This window comes from Rhipicephalus microplus, chromosome 6 (genome assembly GCF_043290135.1).
Source record: "Rhipicephalus microplus isolate Deutch F79 chromosome 6, USDA_Rmic, whole genome shotgun sequence".
NCBI lineage: Eukaryota > Metazoa > Arthropoda > Arachnida > Ixodida > Ixodidae > Rhipicephalus > Rhipicephalus microplus.
This window is the reverse complement of record NC_134705.1, coordinates 41,435,340-41,457,939: the sequence shown is the minus strand read 5'-3', so window position 1 is coordinate 41,457,939 and position 22,600 is coordinate 41,435,340. Positions and strand designations below refer to the sequence as shown.

General features: G+C 46.7%; 1 protein-coding gene across 1 annotated transcript in view; it reads right to left on the bottom strand.

Annotated features, from left to right (window-relative positions):
- LOC119168700 (DNA polymerase theta-like) overlaps positions 1-22,600 on the bottom strand; it is a 323,110-nt gene that overhangs the window by 226,712 nt on the left and 73,798 nt on the right. Inside the window, exons 10-11 of the mRNA XM_075867640.1 lie at positions 13,715-13,927; positions 29-156 (exon numbers count right to left, since the gene is read on the bottom strand). Of these exons, the coding sequence (XP_075723755.1) occupies positions 29-156; positions 13,715-13,927 (341 nt within the window). The remainder of the gene's footprint in view (positions 1-28; positions 157-13,714; positions 13,928-22,600) is intronic.

Here is a 22,600-nt window from a genome sequence, read left to right as displayed (position 1 = left end):
TAAAACGAAGGCATAACGAAGTAAGCACCTCCAGCAATGCCCTGCGCAGACTGGTGCTGCTTCCTGACAGGCAGGAGGTGATGGGCTGTGCTTCGGCACGACTCAGCCGCTGGGCCAGAGGTCGGTCCACATCGCGGCACATCAAAATGCTTTCACCTGTCACAAAGAGTAGACTTTCTCTAGCAATGCGTGGCAATCAACAGTGACGCATAAACATTGCATGAAATCAACGCGCTTACAGAGCTTCAATGAAATTCACAGCAGTCCCTTGCTGGCTCACCATCATTCTACAACGAGTCCAATTACTGATGGCAAGAAGAGGAGAACTATGAGAAAAACATAGTTGGATGCTACAGTAGACAACACTCGTCAATCAAACTTGTGTGAGTGAGACGTTCACATATGCTGCTTTTTCTTTATTGATTACATAGAATATTGGGTGTAGTAGCTCCTTTGACAAAAATGAACTAGTACAACCTTTAGAAAACACACATTTTCCACGTGGTTAGGAAAAGAGCTCAGATCCTGGTGATTAGCAAAACACAATTCGAATGCAGATAAAACACATCTGTCTAAATCAAGGCTATGAGTGCACCGCTCCTCTTGATCAACAATTTTATTTCATTTCAACAACTTTATCTCATGCACAAACTACAGGGCCCAGGTGCTAAGAATAACTTTGCCCTCTGCGTTAAATATTCTATCGCAAAATGGTTTTGATATTTCTTGTTGCAGGCGTGTGCTTTGTGCCTTCTTCCTGAGCTGATATCTAAAATGTCAGTTCTGAACTTTATCTTTGATGATCTTTTTCTCATCATTTTTTTTCTCACTGAATCACATGTACGTATTGTGTTCTTTCAGTAATTATATGCAAAAATAATGTGTGCTCTCTTTGTGCTTATTCAGTAGACTCTCAGTAAACGAAAATCTCTTACAATTGAACCCCTTTATAAGAGACACGTACCAGGGAGCGGTTTGTGTCTCTTATATGAGAGGTCTCTTATAAGCAGGGTACCACTTTTTCATATTATATTCAGTCCATATTTCATTGTGGGCACACTACTGCTGTAATAAGCACTAAAAAAGGCTATATATGTTAACAAAACATTTAATTTTCACATTTTCCTTTTAAGTCACTTCACTTGTAAAGTAGTTCTCCATTATTTGTTTTAGGGCTGTGTCTATTCTTTTTTTCAATACAGCTCCTCCCAGCCTGCTGACAAGGTCAAGAACTTCATGGCCGCTAGGCCAAAGCTGTATGTGTTTCCGAAATTGGCCCAGCTCTGTCATTACTTCACCAGATGTCATTGGCGGGGTGCTGTCTTTGCTGTCCGATACATCCGGATCAGTATTTTCTCCCTGTTCCCCTTCCTGCACCATCCTTACGATGCTTTCATCAGAAACGTTTTAGGCTAAGCAAGGTTGTGGTCTGCCTCAAAGAAGTTCAGGAATGTTCCAGACTCCCCAAATCTTCTTTGAATAAATGACCATGATTCTAGCTCAACTGCACATTGCAGGTCCTTGTCGGCAACATACTCCTCTTCATCTTCCTCCTGCAAACCAAAACCGGCTTTGCGAAAACACCGTCACGGTGCTCCTCTGAGTACCGTTCCATGAGCCTGCCAACATCCCACTCGCTGTTCTCACATTGATTGTAGTCTCACGCTTTTGCAACATGTCGAACAGGAGACGTTGAACAAGTCAAACTCTGTATTTGATTTTGACTGCATTAATAACTGCTTCATCAAGGGGCTATAACACAGATGTGCGGCCTTGTGGAAAGTACCTAAGCTCAATAGCTTTCAATGGCAGTGGCTTCATGTGGGCTGAGCAGCTGTTTAGAAACAGTAGAACTCTTCTTTGTAGCCATCTTGTGATCAAAACTTGCAAGCCATTCGTTGAATATTTGTGATGTGGTCCAAGCAGGCTTGTTTGCTGTGTATTCAACATTTGCCGAATAGTTCTTTAGGCAGCGTGGGTTTTTTTATTTGCCTATAACTAGGTTTTTTTTTTTCGCTATTCCTTCGATATTTGTGCAGAACATAGCAGCAATGCATTCTTTCGGCTTTTTGCCTCCGCTGCAATCTTCCTTGGATAAGGCAAATGTCCTTCCAGGAAGCATAATGAAAAATATTCCAGACTCATCCCGATTGAAGATATAGCTAGCCTTCCACCCCCTCAGCAAAGTTGGCCACATCTCCTCTTTCCATTGCTTGATAGAGTTTTCATCAGCAGCTCTGCTTTCACCATAAACAGTTTTGTAGCTGATGACATGTCGGCGCTTGAACCTGTCGAACCATCCCAGGTATAACTGTCAGTTCAAGCGCACGAATAAACAGAAAGGAAGAGAGGACAAGCGCTTGGTATAACTGTCAGTTCAAGAGCATGAATAAACAGAAAGTAAGAGAAGACAAGCACTTAAACCATCCTTGACTGGCCTTAAACGCAATGTCAAGACCGAATGCAAGTTGCTTGGTTGTTTCTTAAATTAAGGATCTCTTGAGAGGAATGTTCATGCTCTGTGCATCCTGTATCCACAGAAAAAGCGCCTCTTCTATGGCAGGATGGAATGACTTACGAAGTTAGGACCGGCTGGCTCCTGTTGGTGCTTTTTTCAAAAGCTTCTCTCGCTGAGCCCAAATCCCGCTTACAGTCTTTCTTTACAAGCCAAATTTTCTAGCGGCGTCTGCTTCTGTCATGCCACATTTCATGTCTGCTATAATATTGTCACGTGCTAAGAGCTCGAAGGAACGTATAAAGGGACGCGACTGTCAAAAATCTCAGAGACCAAGAAGGACGTCTCCGCTGGCACGGGTTGCTCGTCTTCGTCTTCCTCGTTCACCGGCACAGAACTGACCCACTGTTCACTGGCACAGAACACCAGATGGCATTACTCCTCCTCCCAAGAGAGCGTCGACCCGATGCTGAAACAAAAGTGTGTACAGCCGTGGATCGAAGTAGGTAACACACAAAAAAAACATTAAACAAATTAGTGCAGGAGAGAAAATGCGTCCTGGGCCCGGCAATCGGAAATGAACGGCATTCACTGATCACATGAAAAGTTCACTGGCACAAGAAGAAAATTCGCATCACCGCGTAACGTATGGTTTTAGGCGGACTACGTGTACAGTCTCTGGACGTGGTAACCTGTGCTGGGATGATGGTGAGCCTCCGTCTGGAACCACTTCGTAGTTCACGTCGCTCACACGTCTGAGTACTTTGTAAGGTCCAAAGTACTTCCTCAAGAGTTTCTCACTGAGACCTCGCCGCCTAATGGGTGTCCAAACCCAAACTTGGTCACCGGGTTCATAATTAACTTCTCGATGGTGAATGCTGTACCGCCGTGCATCTGCGCACTGTTGAGTTCGGATGTGCACACGGGCCAGTTGACGTGCTTCCTCAGCGCGCTGAATGTACTCATTGATGTCGGGGGCTAATTGGTCGAGCTTGTCGATGTCCTCATATGGAATCATGGCGTCCAGCATAATTCTAACATCTCGACCATAAACGAGTCGGAATGGCGTGAAGCGTGTAGTTTCCTGCGTTGCAGTGTTATACGCAAATGTTACGTACGGCAGGATGTCATCCCACGTTTTGTGCTGCACATCCACGTACATAGAGATCATGTCGGCTAGCGTTTTGTTTAGCCTTTCTGTTAAACCATTACTCTGAGGGTGATACGCAGCGGTCTTTCGATGGGTTGTGTAACTCAACCTGAAGATATCACCCAAAAGTTTCACTGTGAACGATGTCCCTCGATCAGTGATGACATATGACGGGGCGCCATGCCGTAGCACAATTTGATGCATAAAAAAACTGGCAACTTCAGATGCGGTCCCTCGTGGCAACGCCTTCGTCTCAGCGTAACGCGTCAAATAATCGGTTGCGACAATAATCCATTTGTTGCCAGAAGAAGACAAAGGAAATGGGCCTAGGAGGTCCATCCCCACTTGTTCAAACAGTGTACGTGGTGGATCGATCGGTTGTAGATGACCTGCAGGCTTTAAATGTGGTGCCTTGCGACGCTGGCATTCACGGCATCCCTTCACGTAGCGTTTGACACAGGCAGACATTTTAGGCCAGTAGTAGAGTTCCCGCACCTGATCTATAGTTCTCGAGTAGCCCAGATGGCCAGATGTGGGCTCGTCGTGGCAAGCTAATAAGACGTCATCGCGGAGGGCTTTAGGCACGACGAGAAGATGAGATCTGTCACCAGTACCGGCGTTCCTTTTGTATAAGATGCCATTTCGTAGGCAAAAGGATGGCAACGTTCGCGACACTGGACGAGGAATGGGCGCGGTGCCACCTTCTAAATGATCTATAATCATTCTTAGATCGGCGTCATTTCGTTGATGAGACATCAGATCCGGTCCGCTGACAGTTGCCATGAAGGCGCCGTCCTCTTCTGCGCTAGTACTGGCGGATTGAAGAGGTGCTCGTGATAGCGTGTCGGCGTCTTCGTGCTTTTTGCCTGACTTGTACACGATGGTGACATCAAATTTCTGTAGGCGCAGACTCCATCGTGCTAATCGTCCTGAAGGGTCTCGTAGATTGGTAAACCAGCACAAAGCATGATGGTCAGTCACCACTTTAAATGGTCTTCCATAGAGATATGGCCTAAACTTTGTTATTGCCCAAATGACCATGAGACATTCTTTTTCTGATGTGGAATAGTTAGATTCCGCGCGAGACAGTGTGCAACTTGCGTAGGCTATTACCCGTTCAATGCCATCTTGTCTTTGTACCAAAACAGCTCCAAGACTGATATTGCTGGCATCAGTGTGTACTTCACTGTCAGCATCTTCATCGAAGTGGCCGAGCACGGGAGGGGAAGAGAGCCGGTGCTGTAGTTCCGCAAAGGCAGTCTGCTGGTCGTGAGCCCAGACAAATAGTGTATCATCACGCGTGAGGCGTAATAGTGACTCCGCAATGTTAGAGAAATTTTCAATAAAGCGCCGGTAATACGCGCACAGACCCAGAAACCGTCGAAGACTTTTCTTGTCTGTTGGAGGTGGAAAAGCGGTGACGGCATCAGTTTTGTCAGGATCAGGCCGAACACCAACGGCGCTCACGACGTGACCAAGAAACTTTAATTCTTCGTAGCCGAAATGACATTTCTCAGGCTTGAGTGTGAGATCGGCCGATCTAATGGTTTCGAGCACATTCCAAAGGCGACGAAGATGTTCGTCAAACGTTTCTGAAAACACAACGACATCATCGAGGTAGACGAGACAGCTTTTCCACTTGAGGTCTGCCAGGCCGGTGTCCATCATTCGCTGGAATGTGGCTGGAGCGGAACAGAGCCCGAAAGGGAGCACTTTGAATTCATAAAGTCCATCCGGCGTTACAAAAGCGGTCTTTTCCCGGTCACGCTCATCGACCTCTATTTGCCAATAACCGCTCTTCAAGTCGACGGACGAAAAATACTTCGCACGTCGCAGCTTGTCCAGAGAATCATCGACTCTGGGCAACGGGTATACGTCTTTCTTTGTGACATTGTTCAACTTTCTGTAGTCGACACAAAAGCGAAGCGTGCCATCTTTCTTTTTCACAAGAACGACTGGTGATGATCAAAGGCTGCTTGAAGGCTGTATCACGCCATCCTGAAGCATTTCTTTAACCTGCGTTTGAATCGCGTGCCGTTCGGTTGGCGAAACACGATAAGGCTCCTGCCGTATAGGATGCTCGAAGAGCTCGAAGGAACGTATAAAGGGACGCGACTGTCAAAAATCTCAGAGACCAAGAAGGACGTCTCCGCTGGCACGGGTTGCTCGTCTTCGTCTTCCTCGTTCACCGGCACAGAACTGACCCACTGTTCACTGGCACAGAACACCAGGTGGCAATATCGAGCTTTTTTGACACCGTGAGGCAAACACGACGTTTGATGGAGCATTCCCCCATACTTAGGCCGTGAAATCCAGATAAAGGCACCGAAACACAGATGAAGGCAGCGATCACTGCATAATCCCGGCGGTGAGAGGTGGATAATTGCCGCAATAAGCGCTGTAGTCGTGGCGAACCAAGTCTAGGCCAGTAGCAGCATCTGTTGTGCCCCGATACTGGCGGCCAGTAGTGAACGTTGATAGTGATCACACCGTCACACAATCACAAAGCGGCCATGAAGTGCAGTGATCACGGCGTGACATCCAGTAGTGAACGGCAGCGATACGCCTGCTGCAGGTGCTGCAGCGAAGCACGTTTAGCATCCTTTGTGAATCGATGCTGGCGGCCGGTGGTGGACTGACAGCGACGACGGTGATCACAAAATGCCCTGTACCCGCAACTGCACGGCTACGAAGTGTGGCAGACCAATGGTAGACTGGATTGATGCTACGAGCATTCGTTTTAATACATGGGCCATTCAGGCCGATGACCTGAGCGCCACCAAGCTCGGAAGATAAAAAAGCTTTTTTGCACTCACAGTGAAGCTTAGCCTCTGAGACTCGAAACTCACTTTTTTTTTTTTTTGCACTCTGTGTGGGAGCTTAACTACAGCCTCTGAGACTTGCAAATCCAATTTTTTTTCCTGTCATTTCTGGCTCTTGTTTGGCTTGGCTCCTGCCGTGCTTTGTTCCTACTGATATTTTTTAGGAAAGCAAGACAACGGTGATCGAGCGGCCATAGAGGTCGTAGCTTCTCAAGCAGCGCAGGGCTGATTGTGACGTTGATGTAACACTAAAGAGAGCATTCGCGGTGCACTGGTGCTATTTTTCGGGCTTGCGGAGAACACACATGTGAGGCGTTTTAATTGGAAGACTTCTCAAATGTGTTCACACCGCATTCCCGCGGTATTGGCTCCTGTGATGTGCACGCATAAATGTGATCGTCTCTTGGCGGTAAGCCTGAGACGCATATCAGCAATGCATACCAATTTCGAAAACCTTTTATCATTCTTTTATTACTGACTGACCCACTAAACATTTACTGAGACTATAATAAACAGGGTTGGCATACCTCTACTATTTTTTTTTAATTCCAAAGATGGACGGAAGTCAAGTTAGCGGATGATGGCACTTCAATTAGATTAGAATGTCTGTTACAAGCGACGTTATTGACCAAAATTTTCTGATAACTTGTTATTTACAATTGATTGTCTCCTATATCCAGTGTCTTTTACAAAAGAGGTCAAATTACTGAGAGAGATATACTGGTCAATTAAAAGTGTGGATGTTGTCTGTTATACCCGTTTGGCCGTTACATGAACCGACACTAACACAACATGAACCGACACTTTCGCATGAACCGACACTTACGCAACGACCCCTACCATGCACCCGAATAAATTCAGATTTTTCCGGAGAGCAACTCATAGCACAGCTTCTCCAGAAAGAGATGCACTGTCTGAGCTGCTTCTTGAAGAGAAGTTTCCTTGTGGCCAAGAGAGCCTCGGGTCACCCACAGGGTTATATCATCAGCATACAGGGCATGTTCCAAGTCTGGTATAGACTCGAGCTGTCAGGCAAGGCAGGCCATCGCAACATTAAAGGGTAAAGTAGATAACATGGCGCCTTGAGGCGTTCCTCTATCTGGCATTTGAAAAGCCGATGATCTAATGTCTCCTAAGCCTATTGTTGCAGTCCGATCGGTGAGGAAAGACTAGATATAGTGGTATATTTTTTCCCCAAAGTTAGAGGAGCTGAGCGCCTGCAAAATTACGTTGCGGCCCATGGCATCGAACACACTTTTTAGGTCGAGAGCAACCAATATGTGTTCCATGCTCAAGAGAATGTCGCGTACTACTTCATCCTGAAGCCGGAGGAAAACGTTTTGTGTTGAGAGGTTGTGGCGGCAATCATACACGTAGGTAGAGAAAAAACCCTGTTCCTCGAGATAGTGTGATAGGCACGTGTGAATGACTTTCTCGAAGAGCTTGCCGAGGTAGGATGTGAGTGAAATTGGACGGAGATTCTGTAAAGTGGGGATCTTCCCATGCTTGGGAATTAGTATGATTGAGACCTCTTTCCATTCTGGCGGAACAATCCCAGGCTCCCAAATGTGCTCATTAAAATACCGGACTAGTTCATTGAGACGGTCATCACTAAGGTTCCGTAACATGGCGCTAGTAACTCGATCGAGTCCTGGTGTTGTGTTAGATTTAGGAGATTGTGCCACGGAAGTTCAGCCCTTGTGATAGGTTCATCCAGTGCTGCATTTGGCGTGCCCTTATATCCAAGCGTGTGTGGCGAGCTGCCGGCGTCACCCGTGTATGTCGAGTGCAGAACTTTCAAGAGCTGTTCCTCTTTGCCTGCGAAAGCACTTACCAACCTCTGGATCGTCCTCGACACCGTAGATTTAGTGCTGCCAGGGTCGAGCAAACTTCACAAAATAGCTCATCTTTTTGCCGTGCATAAGGTATTTCTCATCGAGTCGCAGAACGGCACTCATCTTTCCGCCGCAAGTTTACCAGCATATTCATTGGCATGCTCAAAACTTCTGCGATTTTGAGACGCAGTTTACGATTGAGGCGCTGGCGCTTCCATCGCTTAACTAGGCTGCATCTACCTTCCCACATATGAAGGAGATGCCGGTCCACAACCGGAGCTTCCGATACAAGATCTAATCATTTCGAAACAGAACCATGCGCATCACGCAAATGACTTGCCCATGCTTTGACATCCTCAAGGGTGTTCTGTGGTAGAGGAATTTTTCTGTATTTTCAACAGTCCGTTATCGTGACCTGGCTGGTAGTATGATGAACCTTTGTAGACGCTACGGACACGCTAATGATGTAGTGGTCACTGCCTAATGTTTTTTCAAGGTTAGTCCAGGTGGGGTCAGATGAGTTTAACGTGAATTGCAAGTCGGGAGAAGTGTCGGCACTTACACTGTTTCAGAGCCGCGTAGGTACTGTGGGAAGTGTGATGAGATGAAGCCTGTGATTTTCTACAGCTTTTTCTAACAAATTCCCTTTTGGAGAGTCCCGTCAATATCCTCAGCTTGTGTGAGGGGTGTTGAAATCACCTAGGAAAACGAGGCTGTCCTGCTTGCGCAAAAGTAAGACTGCCCCAGCAACCAGTTTTTCAAAGTCTGCTCCCTTTTTTTGGGGGCGGGCAATACACATTTACAATAAGCATGCTAGCTTTGTTGCGCTTATGTGCATAAATCTCAATAATTTAGTGAAAAGTTGAACATCTTGTGATGCAATGTACATTTGATGAGATATCTTTAGCCACCAGCATTGCGAATTTCCAGAAATCTTTATTGGATAAGGAATAATAACCCCGTAGCGTGACTGGCTTTGCACCTTTTTCTGCAGACAAATCATATCTGGCTTGACTAGTCTTGTTTGTATGAACTGGTGAAGAGCTGTCGCGCGCTTATGAAAGGTGCGGCAGTTCCAATGCCAGATTTGAAGATGATTTACTTGTGTCCGTCTATTACGTGGTAGATTAACGCAAAATTCCGAGCAGCGTCCCCACCCGAGCAAGCGCCCCCCCCCCCCCCCCCCTCCTAATTTTGGGAATTTGAATTCGCCGCCCACTTCCAAGCAAGTGCCCCCTATGAAAACTGGCGCCCTAGCTCAGTCTCTAGCCATTGCTGGATCTAGCCATAGCCGTGAGGCTTAGTGTGTGTTCGGTGTGTTAACGGAGCAGTTGGCATTTGTTCGTCGTTCCTCGTGGTCGACTTTGCTGCACGATGCCATCGGTTCTTATACTGTTGAAGAAATTGAGGTGGCTCAATGGCATTGCCAAGGTAAAAGCAATGCGCACGCGACCTCACGGCACTTCAACATTGATCGCAGGATGATTCGCGAGTGATACAGCAAATATGTAGCCTTGCTGCAAAAAAACTTCGGCAAGTCCAAGTCGCGACGCAAGCTGAGCAACGGTGCTCCCGCATTAAGCGAAGAGGTCGACGATGCCTCCTACGAGTCTTTTGAAAGTGAGCGTAGTACCGGGCATGCTGTGAGCAACAGGTTGCTTGCTGAAGAGGCTGTGCACGTAGCCAAGAGCCTGCAGCTCGAAAACTTTGTAGCGTCGAACCATTATATTGCCAGGTGGAAGAAGCTTTTCGGCATCTCAATGCGACAGGCAACGAATGAAAGCCAGAAGACACCGGATGACTACGCAGAAGCAGCGCATGCCTTTCGGTTGTCCGTGAACGAGCTGCAATTGATGCACGACTACACGCCTTTTAATATGGTCAACGTGGACCAGACAATGGTCCGCGTGGACTGCCCGGCATCTCGAACAAACAACATCATCGGGGAAAGTTTTGTCCATATCACCAATACTAGATATGCAAGGTGAGGATTCACAGCCGTGCTCGCTGCTCGCGCGTCAGGCCACAAACTTCCGGCCTTCGTTATTTTGAAGGAGCCAAGCGGCAGGATTCCAACGAAAGCTTTCACGAAAATCCGTGTATCAGGCGGGTTTCTATTTCTTTTTTTTTTTTCCTTGTTAGTGGAAGGTAGCGAGATCACGCTATATTATTATTTTTTTTTTCTTATATTGAATGTCTATGTGACAGCATCAAAGAACGGGTGGATGACATCTTAAAAATTCCAGGAGTGGCTGTCAAGAGTGTTGGGTCTAAAGACCGACAACATTAGGCGGTTGTTGGTATTAGACCAAGCTCCTATTCACAAAACGCAGGCAGCAAAGAATGCCGTGGAGGAGCGAAATACAGACATCGCATACGTGCCGGCTGGATTCACAAGTCTATTGCAGCCAGCCGACGTGTACTGGAACCGGTCTTTCAAAGCCAGCCTTCGAAGGAGCTGGGAGGAATTCATGCACTTTGCAGAAAGAACTCCGAAAGGAAATCTGCGGAAACCGTCGCGTCAGGACATACTAAATATTGTGGCCGCAGCATGGGACGCTGTACCAGAGGCGACCATTATTCAGTGTTTCAAGGGCTACAAAATATTGAATGCACTGAATGGATCAGAGAAGGGCCTCCTACACGGCCGGTTGTCTGGCGTTGGCGACATTCGTCCAGAACATCCTGAGGAACTGCAGGCTGAATGCTACAGCCTGTTGTTTGACACAGACTCTGACGGGTCCTTTGATGGATTTGAAAGTGAATAAACAATCATCGAAAATTTCCCAATAAAGCTTTTGTTCACTCTGTACATCGCTCTAAGAAGCCTTTATCATTGTTTCGAAAAGAAAAAACACCGACCGGCTGCCATCTTGAATTTTGCAGCACTTCCGCGCAAGCGCCCCCTCCCCTTTATCTCGGTCATTATCTCCACCTACTGGGGAGGGGGAGCACTTGCGCGGAATTGTACGGATAGCGGCGGTTTTCGCGATGTGTGCCTGTTTCGGCTTACCGCGCACCTGGGCTAGCATTCATGCGTTACTTCTTCAAGTTACTTTTACTTTAGTGACACATTTATCGACATAACTTTAAGATTCTGAAATTCAGAATATATCTGCTGCTGAAAAGCTTGCATGCTTGCAAGTTACAGCATAATTTGTGCAAGGGCACATTCAAGTGACCTTGAAAACATTTCATTTTGGCCCGAACCGTGGGCTGTAGTATGAGCGACCACGTGTGGGGTTTGTTTGTGACGATCTTAGAGGGACGCCATCTCTGTCTTCATTTAAACCAGACTCTCGTGAAGGAGTTTGTTCTGGTCTATAATTCGCTGGTATTCTGGAGTGTTAGTGATAGAAGCAGAGGGAGACTCGACGTTTGCTCGCCTTGCCTCCTTTGGATGAGGCGACCTGGGCCGGCCTGGAGGAGCCTTGTCTTTGCGGCTTCGGGGAGAGCGGGATCTGGCGTGTTGTTGCAGTTCAAAAGGACGTTTCTTGTGAGACCTTGACCGAAACCTCGACCGAGATCTTGACCGGGACCGGGACCGGGAGGTCGGCTGCGACTTTGTCTGGGATGTTGCAGACCTTGATAATGAGTAAGAACACTGGAGTCGGGCCTATCAATGGCAGGTGGAAGACTGGGCCAGCCCGTGTCCAGGTCTTCGGCATCCAAGCTGAACCATCCGAGATGCTTCTTCATCTTTGTCATAGCGTGCCCTGGTGGCAAATTCGGTGTTTGCTCGTTGGAAGTGTTCTAGCAAGTGTGGCGCAGAGGTTTGAGCTTCTTCTTGAAAGTGCGATCTCCCGTAAGGTGATCATCTCCACAAGTTGCACACTTGGGCGAGCATTCGTGACTGGGAACAGGATCTCGCATGCCACAAATGTGACACGCTGGAGTGTCAGGTCGAGGGCATACGTCAGATCTATCGCCAACGTGGTAAACACACTTTGCACACTTGCATGGTGTTCTTGTATGGGTAGCAAGAGAGCTCACCGCCATGGTAATATATGCAGCGTGGCACTCGTCGACCGTAAAAGGTGATTACCGCGGTCTTAGAATCACCGAGCATCCATGCATGTAGGACTTCCACGCCTTGTGTGCACACCCGGAAATTTGCCTTGAGCTCTTCGGACAGGGTGTGTGGCTGAAGTCCATGTATCACGCCTCGGGTTGCTCCCTTGCATTGACTGCATGCGGCCATCCATTTACTATCAAACTGGCGATGCGACCGACTTTCTCAGCAACCTCTTGGCGCGGCGTAGAGACTATGAAGATGTTCAAGCCAGGCTTATTGCGAAGCAAAAATTGCTTACCTGTAATCAAGCCTTCCCATGTGGGTATCACCGCATTGGGGAGCGTCGGGCTTGTGAGATTTTTTACGAGAAGGCCCTAATGCGGCCTCACTATGACCTTGAAATCGTCCCTCCGAAGAGGTGAAAATCTGCGATACTTCGGCTTCCTGCACAGACACTTCTGGGCCCGCCCGTCAGGGGGTGGCGGCTGGCTAGCAACGCCGGCTTCGTTAAGCGTATTTTGCTTGTGCTTGCGAGCATGTGCCTTTCGCTGACGCAGTGTCAGTGCTACCTGCCAGTCTCTATCCAGCTCCCGCTGCCTGGGACTGCCGGCATCCGATGTATTCGAGTCTCATAAAGTCACAAGATCATGTGCGTCTGCCTTTCAAAAGTCTATGCCATTGACGTCGTCGCGGCTCGCGTCTAGAGCCGCAGGGGCGGAGGTGGCCATCGGCCGCTCGGGCCTCGTCGAGACGCTAGATGCGTCGCTGCTGCCTTCTCACCGTTAGGCTTCACACTTGACCTGGTACGACCAGGGTCGTAATGATGAGAAAAAGCACGTTCTCACCAACAAGGATAGTATCCATAGGTGTCGAAAAAGTTCGAGATTCACATCACAGCCAAGAAAAGCCTGCCGCACACAGAAAAATGACCAAAAACTGAAAGTTGCGGAGCTCCATGCAAGCGCATAGGCACTCTTCGGCACCCCTAGCGGCCGCCGACTATGCTTAAAAAACGTTGCAGGAGGCCCCTTTAAGTTTGAAGTGGAGCTTCTTGGCAGGGCAGATTTCCCCTGTAAAAATATTTTCACGGCTTAGCACACCTACACTGAAGTGAAGCCACCTTTACAAGCAGTTACCTACTTGCGGTTTAATATACATTAATTCCTTTGGAATCAGAATTTTTTATAGTTTAAATTCAAATCGAAGCGAATTTGAATACTCTACTCTTCGTTCAAATATTCGAAGCATTGAAATATTCGCACAAGCCTACTAGGTGTATGTGATAAGCATTCTCAAACAGTTTTCGGCGGGACCTTAAGGGGCCGCCACCATTAGCTTATGCTTTGAATGTACTGTGCATGCGTTCCGTGCTGGTGTAATATTTTGTTCCAGGGCGCCTGCAGTGGCATGCAAGCACAGGCATTTCAGCGGACTTACCCTGTGTGTCGAGACCCATGCGCCCCGCTCGCCCCACCATCTGGTGGTAGGAGAGGGAATCGATGGGTCGCCCCTGGAAGTTGGCCGACCGGATAATGACCCGCCGAGCCGGAAGATTCACTCCGGAGGAAAGAGTCGTGGTGGCCACCAGGGCACGGATGGTGCCTTCCCGAAACGCTGACTCCAGCAGGTCACGCTCCTCCATCGTCAGGCCTTTGGTGACACAGAAGGAGAAAGGTAAAACATGCATCAGTGTCACAACACATCACCACAGCTGCTTCTCAAATCAATTAATTGATAAAAAAATATGTGCCCATCCATTTAAACGTATGTAGGATTAAATGTTTCCAACATTACTCAGCATGATAACAGTAATATTGACACAGTTGCGGAGCACAAATCAAACACGGACAACAAAGAGGACACCACACTGTGTTGTGTTCCTCTCCCCTTAGGCAGAACAGTACCTCTTCAAAAGAAAAGAATGTTTTGAACGATCTCACCACTACACATGTGATTCAGTTATATAGTAAAACAAAAATCAACCAGATACTACATGGGGCCCTTCAAACTTATCTATCATATACTGAAAAACGACAGATCGCAGAAAGTTTGAGTGTGTTGGAAATTCATTATATTGTAGACACCGTGGCACCCGAAAACAACGTAAAACAAATGAGCATATACAGTTAAACCTGGTTAAACCTGGAATCAATTCCTCTATATAACGAAGTTTTTCTATTCCCCACTGTTACTCTAAAAATGCACATGTATTTGCGACCTTTATGTAACAAAGTAACAGCGGCAGATATCCTTGATATAACAAACTTTTCCAACGAACAATCTCGAAATTTTACCCCGAATTTTGTCATTTTGGTACGAGCATGCACCTTCCGCAGGTGCCCCACCGCTGATGAAGTGGCAGCAGCAACTTCTAGGCTAAAGTGAGAGCTCATTACTGCACGCGGGTGTGCACAGCGCGGGCAGGCAGCCTGAGCCCCACGAAATGGCGCGGCAGCTATGGACGAATGCGCCCTCCCCCCTTCCAAACAAAAAAGAGAACTACTTTTGCGCTGGCATCGTCACGCTTTTAGTTAGTGTCACATATGTGGGAGCACGCTGCATATAGAGGGGGCTTTACCTATTACTTTTTCGCGGTATCCGTGTCGGTCACTCTTCGTTTCCCATGCTGTGTGCGCGTGCATGGCTTCACAGTGCACGCAAGGTGGGGCCCCCGAGGATGTTCAGCCTTGCTTTCTTTTTCTTTTCCTATGTGGGCAACCGTGTCGTCACTACCGAGGGGATGCCATATTATGTATTTATTTATTCAAGTACATCACGGGATCCCATTTGGAACATTATGTGACGGGGGTGATACATTATAATTCAAATAGCACAGATCGTAAGTTAATGAATACAGAAACAGGTAAGTTGTACAGAAAGAATACTAAATACAAGTCTTCCAATAAACTGAACATAGTTAAACCTCGTTATAGCAAAATAGGTTATAATGAAATAATGAATATAACGAGCAAATCTTAATTCCCCTTGAAAGTCCCCATAGAAACCAATGTATTCAAGGCATCATTTTAACGAGGTAAAATTTGCCGGTTATGAGATATGACGAACAAATCTTGTTAGGAAATCAAATTCTGAGCCGACTTCACGACTGCAAAATGAGAACTCGAGATGGTGCGCAACGCGACAACTGCAGCAGTTCAAAACTCCCCCCACGCATTCTCCAGCAATGCGGAAAAAGCTGAGGCACGCCAAGCACATGCTGTTTCTGGAGAAGAGGGTGTTGCACGGGCGTTGCGTGTGCACCGCTCTGCTACCGCCGACAGCCGATGACTCCACAACTCCGCGAACGTCTTGCCCTTTTCGTTTCTTTCTTTTGTGTCTTCTTTATACTCTTCTTCTCCCCTTCTTTACTGCGCTAAGTTGTGCTCCCTGACAGGCTCCAGTGTAGAGTACCCTTTCCACTCTAATCTCTTTCTCTCTGCACCCGCGAGCCCATTCCCAACTTCCCCACTTATCCTCAGTAGGCAAGGCCGCGGCTCGCCTGCCTGCAACCACTGCAAGTGTTGTCACTCGCGGACGTTAGCCACATTATTTTTGCGTGCATGTTTTTTTCTTTTGTGCTTCAGCCCCATCTTTATCATGCTGTGCTCGTAATTCCAGAAACATGAATGCCCCAGGTGAGAAACGAAAGCGTATAACGCTAGATCAAAATGTGGCTATGATAAAAGCCGTTGAGGCGGGAACAAAGACACTTTGACGTGTCGACAAGTACACTGTCCATGATCTTGAGCAAGCAGGAGTTCATCATCGACACGGCGGCGCGTGCCGTGAACGGAAACATTAAAAGGATGAGGACTGCTGCCTTTGAAGCAGTCGAAAGGGCTGTTTTTAAGTGGTTTTTGGACATGCAGGCCGTGCATTTGCCAGTGAGCGGTGTCATGCTGCAAACAAAAGCAAGGGACTTCACCTGCATCATGGGCTATCAAAACTTCGTTACAAGTTCGCCTTGGCTCCGACGTTTCAAGGAGCGCCATGGCATCTTCGGGAGAGTCGTCTGCGGCGAATCACAATCTGTCGACGAATCAGAGGCTACAAAGTGGGCGAAAGATAACATCGTGCGGTTGCTAGAAAAATACAGCGTGGAGGACATATTTAATGCGGACTAAACCGCTCACTTTTTCAAGATGTTGCCGCACAAGACTTTAGCCCTCAGAGGTGAGCCGTGCCATGGCGGCAAACAAAGTAAGCTGCGGATCACTGCGCTACTTCGTGCCAATATGACTGGTTCTGAGAAGCTGCCAATTTTCATAATTGGCAAAAGCACCCCCTCCCCCCCGCTGTTTTAAGGGGAAGAAGCAGCTTCCAGTCAAGTACACGTCGAATTGCAAAGCCTGGATGCAAAATGCAAAATGGCTTTTGGAATAGGACGAGAAGCTGGCAAAGGCGAACCGCAAGGTGTGCCTTGTTTTAGATAACTGCACCGTCCACCACACCGCTGCCCCGCTCCATAACATTGAGCTGTTGTTCCACCCTGCCAACTGCACAGCAAAAATACAGCCACTAAACCAAGGTGTGATTATGTCGCTGAAGGCAGGTTACCGCAAGCGCATGAATGACAGGCTTATGCTCAACATGAGGTTGAAACGAGACACTGATGTTGACTTGTACGCTGCCCTTGAAATGCTTCGAGCGGCATGAATGAGTTACGCGACATGAATTAGCATATTACTGCATTGACTTTTTGTACGTCTGCTTCTGTATCTGGTCAGCTGCACCGTTGGCATACCATCCCCAAGTGCGCTGCAAGCTTTTAACAGACAACAAAGGTGTGCCGAACCGCTGTTCACAGCCACATCGCCCTTGACCGTTTTCATGAGCGCGACGCAGGAGCCAAGCAACCTCGCCGCACCAACTATCTCGTAAAGCGTGCGTATGTCACGAAATAAGCGAATATGCTAGTAAGTGACAGCGCCGCTCAATGCGTGTAACCACGCGTTATTAGTGTATTCATTTAATTATTTGCCCTCAGTATCAATAGACATTACAAAGGGGAGTGGTTACATTTACAAAAGAAGTGTTCCAGTAATATAATAAGAGAATAAATTTGCACAATATGTAAAAATTATTAGTATAAATAACACAATAAGTAACCCAAAAAAATAATACAACGGCGACTGGCGGAGGACCACAAAGGAAAAAAAATAATAGTAAAGCAAAGAAGCAGTGAAGAGTGAAATATGGCAATAAGTCATTCAAAATGACACATAGCATTTACACCATGAAGATTAAATGAAAAAAAAAAAACTATGATGTCACTGGCAAAGCACGCTTAAATAAATCAGTCACTAATTTTTATTTAGTGCAGAAAAGCAATTCCATTATTTTGATCTACATGGTGGAAATGAATTTAAAAATGCGTGAGTTCTACATAGTGGAATTCTGACTATATATATATATGGTCTAGTATATTGGAAACACACAGCGAAGGACTGATTAGTCCGTTATGCAAATGTGGATGATGCTAAAGCTTGTGAAAAAGAACTAGAGTATATTGGAAACACACCACGAAGGACTGATTAGTTCGTTATGCAAATGTGGATGATGCTAAAGCTTGTGAAAAAGAACTAGACGATGTGTTTTACGTTGAGATGTGAGAGTCAGTAAATTAGGCTCACTTCTCATTGCTGTTATACTGGCAGTGTGACAGTACTGAGAGCGAATAAAACGAATAGAGTTGTTCTGAATCATTTCTAGTGCGTGTGAGAAATTTTCATGAAAAGTATACCATACTGATGCAGCATATTCAAGTTTACATCTGATTAGTGTTTTGTATAAGAGAAGCTTTAAGGAAGAAGGGGATCTTGAAAAATTTCGACAAATGTAACCAAGCATGCTACTTGTTTTATTCATAATGTGTGAGACATGATCATTCCAGGTTAAGTTTGACGTTATATGCACGCCAAGATATTTGTACGATGACACAGGTTCTCGTGGTCCACTATTGAGTCTGCAAGCAGGTTGAATTGTTTTCGATATTGTTACTCGCATAAATTAACATTTAGTTATGTTTAATTCTATTGGCCACTCCTTGCACCATAAAGAGACTGCGTTTAGGTCACATTGAAGGAGGGTTATATCATTGTCGGAGGGTGCAGCGATGGCGTAGTGGTTAGAGCATCCGCCTCGCATGCAAGAGGTCCGTGGTTCAAATCCCGGTACCGCGCAGTTCCCAACCGGATTAAAAAAAAAAAAATCCGCGTGTTGATGGAACTGCATTATGAGGCCTGGGGTGCGGCCTCACCGGCAAACACCGCCGAGAACGCACTCCCTCACCAGAGAAGGATTGGCCACCCTGGTGCAGTATCTGGCCACTACCTCCCAAATGCTTACGTCAAATAACTCACGGCCCTCAGTCCCCAGCAGCTGCGAAGCAACTGACCATGGCGGCGGTCAGATCTGCAACGCAGCAGAGGGTGCTAAGAATCTCTGGACTACAGGCCGCCATTGGAACCTGAACTTGGCAACGTTTAACGCTAGAACCTTATCTAGTGAGGGAAGTCTAGCTGTACTATTCGAGGAGCTAGAGGGTGTTAAATGGGATATAATAGGGCTCAGTAAGGTTAGGAGGACAGATGAGGCCTATACGGTGCTACAGAATGGGCACGTCCTTTGCTACAGGGGCTTGGCGGACAGAAGAGAACTGGGAGTGGGGTTTCTAATTCACAGAAACATAGCTGGCAACAAGAGGAATACTACAGCATTAATGAAAGAGTGGTAGGTATCGTAATTAAACTGAATAAAAGATACAAGATGAAGGTAGTACAGGCTTACGCGCCTACATCCAGCCATGATGACGCTTCAGTTTAAAGCTTCTATGAAGACGTGGAATCGGCAAAGAGTAAGGTAAAAACACAGTGTACTATAGTGATGGGCGACTTTAATGCAAAGGTAGGGAAGAAGCAGGCTGGAGACCAGGCAGTAGGAGATTATGGCATCGGCACTAGAAACGCCAGAGGAGAGCTACTAGTAGAATTCGCAGAACGCAATAATTTGCGGATCTTGAATACCTTCTACCGAAAACGAGAAAACCACAAGTGGACATGGAGGAGCCCTAACGGCGAAAATAAAAACGAAATAGACTTTATAATGAGTGCACACCCTGGAATCGTGCAGGATGTGGAAGTGATTGGCAAGGTACGATGCAGTGACCATAGAATGGTACGGTCTCGAATTCGCCTAGACTTGAAGAAGGAACGACAAAAACTGATACGCAAGAAGCCAATCAATCAGCTAGCACTGAGAGGGAAAGTACAGGAATTCAGAGTGTCGCTGCAGAACAGGTACTCGGCTCTTAGTGAGGAAACCAACCTTAGCGTAGATACAATGAATGATAATCTTACGAGTATCATTACGGAGTGTGCAGTGGAAGTTGGAGGCAGGGTAGTTAGACAGGACACTGGCAAGCTTTCCCAGGAAACGAAGAAACTAATTAAGAAGCGTCAAATCATGAAAGTGTCAAGTACAACAGACAAAATAGAACTGGCAGAGCTTTCGAAGTTGATTACCGTAATTACTCGAATCTAACGCGCACTTTTTTTCCGGTTAAGCAAGTTTATAAATTGCATGCGCGTTAGAATCGAGTACGAACAAAAAAATTACGGTCAATCTATTGCCATCGGCAAATCCAAAATGGCCGCCCCCTACGTGCGTCGGCATAGCGCGTCGGCCATTTCTGCCTATGTGTTTCCCATGTGCGGCACTTCGTACGTGTGCTGAGGAGTTCGTCATCTAGTAGTGCATTAGCATCGACGGCGTGGAAGGGCCGACTCCACAAACTCGATAGCACCACGATGCCGCTTTTAAAAGAAAAGTTATGGCGTGTGCAGAAACGGACGGAAATCGGGCCGCATCGCGGTCGTTCGGAGTTCCCGAAACGTGCGTGCGGGACCGGCGGAAACAAAAGCAGAAGATTCTCGACAGCAAAGCTTCACGCAAAGGCTTCAGTGGACCACAGCAGGGTCGGTTTCCGCAAATTAAAGAGCTGCTCGGCAAGTATGTGCTTGAGCAGCGAGCGGCACAGCGGCCCGTGACGACAGAACTGCTCGAAGTGCGGGCTATGCAATTAGTCTTGGAAAAAGGTCTAATGCAGAGCCAGTTTAAAGCGAGCAGGTGCTGGCTAACTAACTTTATTTAGAGGAAAGGCTTTTCCCTCCGAAGGGGAACATGCATATGCGAAAAGTTTTGCGGAGGAGTACGATGAAAAGCTTCACAGTTTTCAGAGGTTCGTCCTAAACTTGCAGCGCAACAACGGCTGCCTGCTTGGGCAAATCGGGAATGCCCATCAGACGCCTTTTTACTTCGACTTGCCTGGCACCACAACCGTCGAGAAGAAGGGGGCGAAGCAAGTTCGCGTGCTGACATCGGTCCACGGTAAAACTACCGTGACGGAAAGCTCTGTTACACGTCAGATGGGCACAAGCTTCGCCCGTACCTCATATTTAAATAGAATACGCTCCCGAAAGGAGTAGTTTTTTCGAGTGGTGTGATCGTGCGGGCCGGCGAGAAAAATGGGTGCGCGTTGCAATTGATGTCTTACGTTTTTTTTTTTTTTTCGCGGTGGAAATCGGGTGCGCGTTACAATCGAGGGCGCGGTAGAATCGAGTAAATACGGTAATAGAGGTAAGGTATGCGATGTAAGAAGGTATAACATGGAGAGAATTGAACACGCTCTGAAAAACGGAGGAAGTGTCAAAGCATTGAAGAGGAAACTTGGGATAGGCAAAAGTCGGATGTATGCACTAAGGGACAAAGAAGGCAAAATAACTACCAATAAGGATAGGATAGTTAAAATAGCGGAGGAGTTTTACAGAGATCTGTACAGTAGCCGAGACAACCACGACCTTAATACTATAAGAACTAGCAGTAACCCAGATTACACCCCACCAGTAATGATAGAAGAAGTCAGAAAAGCTTTGGAGAGCATGCAAAGGGGCAAAGCTGCTGGTGAGGATCAGGTAACATCAGATCTGCTGAAAGATGGAGGACAGATTGTGTTCGAAAAACTAGCCACCCTGTTTACGAGGTGTCTCCTGATGGGAAGAGTACCAGAGTCTTGGAAGAACGCTAACATCATCTTAATACATAAGAAAGGAGATGACAAGGACTTGAAAAATTACAGGCCGATCAGCTTGCTCTCTGTAGTATACAAGCTATTTACAAAGGTAATTGCTAACAGAGTAAAGAAAACATTAGAATTCAATCAACCAAAGGAACAAGCAGGATTTCGAACAGGCTACTCAACAATTGACCACATTCATACTATCAATCAGGTAATAGAGAAATGCTCAGAGTATAACCAACCACTATACATAGCCTTCATAGATTACGAGAAGGCGTTTGATTCAGTAGAAATATCAGCCGTCATGCAAACACTGCGGAATCAGGGCGTAGATGAAGTATATATAAACATTCTGGAAGAAATCTACAGGGGATCAACTGCTACCATAGTGCTTCATAAAGAAAGCAACAGAATACCAATCAAGAAGGGTGTAAGGCAGGGGGACACGATTTCCCCAATGCTATTTACCGCGTGCTTACAGGAGGTTTTCAGAAGCCTAGAATGGGAACAGTTAGGGATAAGAGTCAATGGAGAATACCTTAGTAACCTGCGCTTCGCCGATGACATTGCATTGCTGAGTAACTCGGGGGACGAATTGCAACTCATGATTACGGAGTTAGACAAGGAGAGCAGAAAGGTGGGTCTTAAAATTAATCTGCAGAAAACGAAAGTAATGTACAACAACCTCGGCAAGGAGCAGCGCTTCGAGATAGGTAATAGTGCACTTGAAGTTGTAAAAGACTATGTCTACTTAGGGCAGGTAATAACCGCAGAGCCGAACCACGAGATTGAAGTAACTAGAAGAATAAGAATGGGGTGGAGCACGTTCGGCAAGCACTCTCAAATTATGACAGGTAAATTGCCACTATCCCTCAAGAAGAAGATAAATAAGAGCTGTATCTTGCCGGTACTTAGCTGTGGAGCAGAAACCTGGAGACTTACAAAGAGGGTTCAGCTTAAATTGAGGACGACGCAGCGAGCAATGGAAAGAAAAATGGTAGGTGTAACCTTAAGAGACAAGAAGAGAGCAGAGTGGATTAGGGAACAAACGGGGGTTAAGGATATCATAGCTGAAATCAAGAAGAAGAAATGGACATGGGCAGGGCATGTAGCGCGTAGACAGGATAACCGCTGGTCATTAAGGGTAACTGACTGGATTCCCAGAGAAGGGAAGCGGGTTAGGGGGAGACAGAAGGTTAGGTGGGCAGATGAGATTAAGGAGTTTGCGGGTATAAATTGGCAGCAGC